The sequence below is a fragment of the Sesamum indicum genome, linkage group LG9, assembly GCF_000512975.1.
Source record: "Sesamum indicum cultivar Zhongzhi No. 13 linkage group LG9, S_indicum_v1.0, whole genome shotgun sequence".
Classification (NCBI taxonomy): Eukaryota; Viridiplantae; Streptophyta; class Magnoliopsida; order Lamiales; family Pedaliaceae; genus Sesamum; species Sesamum indicum.
In genome coordinates this window covers 3,511,133-3,513,747 of record NC_026153.1, presented here as the reverse complement: position 1 = coordinate 3,513,747, position 2,615 = coordinate 3,511,133, and the positions used below count along the sequence as shown (strand labels likewise).

The 2,615-nt window shown below is 31.3% G+C and overlaps 1 protein-coding gene across 1 annotated transcript in view; it reads right to left on the bottom strand.

Annotated features, from left to right (window-relative positions):
* Positions 355 to 2,615, bottom strand: part of LOC105170464 (trans-cinnamate 4-monooxygenase) — a 3,222-nt gene continuing 961 nt past the window's right edge. Inside the window, exons 2-3 of the mRNA XM_011091228.1 lie at positions 1,785 to 1,909; positions 355 to 1,040 (exon numbers count right to left, since the gene is read on the bottom strand). Of these exons, the coding sequence (XP_011089530.1) occupies positions 442 to 1,040; positions 1,785 to 1,909 (724 nt within the window). The 3' untranslated portion in view covers positions 355 to 441. The remainder of the gene's footprint in view (positions 1,041 to 1,784; positions 1,910 to 2,615) is intronic.

Below are 2,615 nucleotides of genomic sequence, written 5' to 3'. Positions count from 1 at the left end.
TCAATTGACATATCATATCAATTTTACAACCAAAATAAAAGACCATGCATGATTGAATTTTAGCAATTTTAAAATTTAAAGGACTTAATTTAAAAAAGGGGCACAGTTATAGGACTAAGATTAATATTGGGCAGAGTTAACAAACTAAAAAAAGAATTTTTCATAAAAATAATATATAGAACAAGTTAGTATGTAACATCAAACCACCACAAGAAAAATATAGAGATTAAAACTCAAACATTTGTCATTAATCTCAAATACTGCAGGATCTTTAATCAAATAACATTATAAATTATTCAAACGATTTCATCATCTCATACAATGCATCAATTACCATATATTTTACTATTACGCTCACACTAAAATTTCATATAATATTAATATTAGTACTAAAATTTTACATAATATATATGTGGTACGTATAGGGAGAAAGAAATTTTATCAGAAAGATCTTGGTTTCAAAACAACAGTAGAATGCTTCAAAACTCGGGTAGCAAACTGCCCATTATTCTCCGTTGTATCGATTCTGGACTGCCCTGGAGGAGGTAGCAACTCGAAATTCTGCACCAGCCTGCCCAAAGTGATGCCCAGAACCGGCATTGCAATGACAATCCCCGGGCAACTTCTTCGTCCCACTCCAAATGGGATGTACTTTAGGTCATTGCCACTGGCTTCAACCCTAGATTCCTCTTCAAGGAATCTTTCGGGCCTGAACTCTTCGGGCCTCTTCCAATGGGCCGGGTCGTTAGCTAGCATCCAGGCGTTCACCAACACTCTGCTCCGGGCTGGGATGTCGTATCCGCCTAGCTTGGCGTTGTTGAGATTCATGTGTGGTAGCAAGCAAGGAACAATCATTCTGAAGCGAAGAGTCTCCTTGATCACGGCTTGAAGGTATGGGAGCTTGTGAATGTCGGGCTCCATGACTTGAACTCCTGGACCGAGCACGGTGTCAATCTCTGCTCGAAGTTTTGTTTGGACATGAGGGTTGTTGATCAGCTCCGCTATAGCCCATTCAAGTGTCCAAACTGTTGTCTCTATTGCTGCCCATTGTAGCAAAGCATGTTATAAGCGAAAGTAGGCATTTTGCAGTACACGATTTTTACTCGACCTTCGAACTGCATCTTCCATTTCAATTTATATATTGACATGATGTTTATGTGAACTGAGTTTGGCCATACTTAAATTAATTATAAGATGAGTAATATTTTTGCTATATGTGATTAATTTATAATTTAAGAAGAGTAGCCAATTATATGGCTAATGTATCTTATTTGTTGTGTGATTGATTTATTTGATCAAATTTAAATAAAAAAGTTTTCGGGCTTAAATGCATTTTCTGTCATGTAACTTAGGCTATTTAACGTTTTTTGTTATTTAACTTTCTTGGGTAGCAATTAATTTGATTTTGTATCTTTTTAATTTTTGTGATTTAAGTCTTGTTTTATCTTGGAACTCACCCTCCTCACCGGCAAAATACTTAGGGCTATTATTTCTATTGACTCATTTTTTTCTTTAAAGTATTTTTGTCCTTTAACTTTCTAGGATAGCATTTTCATCCTATATTCTCTTAAATTTTATGATTTCAATCTTTTTTTTCAGCATAACTAAAAAACTATATGACCAAAATGCTACCCAAAAAATTTAAAAAAATAAAAACGCCAAATAACCTAAATTACGAGACTAAAAAAACATTTAATGAAATCTTTTTCCTACATAGAAATAAGTTAATGCCATTGTATATAGAAATAATTAATGTGATTAAAGAAAAAGAGCCATAAAGTTACCAGCAACATTAATGTTCTCAACAAGGTAAATGAGATTGTCATCTTTGATCTCTCCTTTGTGTCGAGCCTCAAGGAAGTGATCAACAGCACATTTTGAACTATTACCGTCCAAAACTGCATCTTTCCTGTCGGATCAAAAGCATCCATCAAAATCAAATAATAGCAAAACCACTGATCGCCCACTTGCTCACGCTAACACCAAATATGATATTTTGTCATTATTAATTATCGTAGTTAAACGTGTAAACATATATATGTATAATAAAGGAATAATTATATTTACACCCGATTATTTATGGCTTTTTTATATAAATTATTCTTGTCTTTTCAAAAATTATAAAAACCACCCCTACTCTTGACAGCCTTTAAAATAAAAAAATGCCTCTATTGATCCGTCAAATTTTAATTTAATTTTTTCACGATGGAAATGCCCTCCAGAGTTTTTTGTAACTACCAAAAGACAGAGGGGATGACAAAGTAATATTTATGAAAATAAATAATATGACCCCATATATATTTTTTATTTATAATAATTTTTAATTTAAATTATTTTATTTACCTTTTTTATTATTGGATCTAACTTATAAAATTACACCTATTAATATTTAAAAATTATTAAATTATTTAATTAATATATTAATAAAAATTAGTCACTAGGTTAAAGATTTAAATTAAAAAATTATCACACTTGTATAAATTATTTTAAATTCTTAAAATTAAAAGATTTATTTATATTTATAACTAATTTTTTTTTAAAATTAACAAATTGAACATGTTTATATGTATATATTTATGCATACATATTTTGATGGGGGGGGGGGGGGGAGGGGG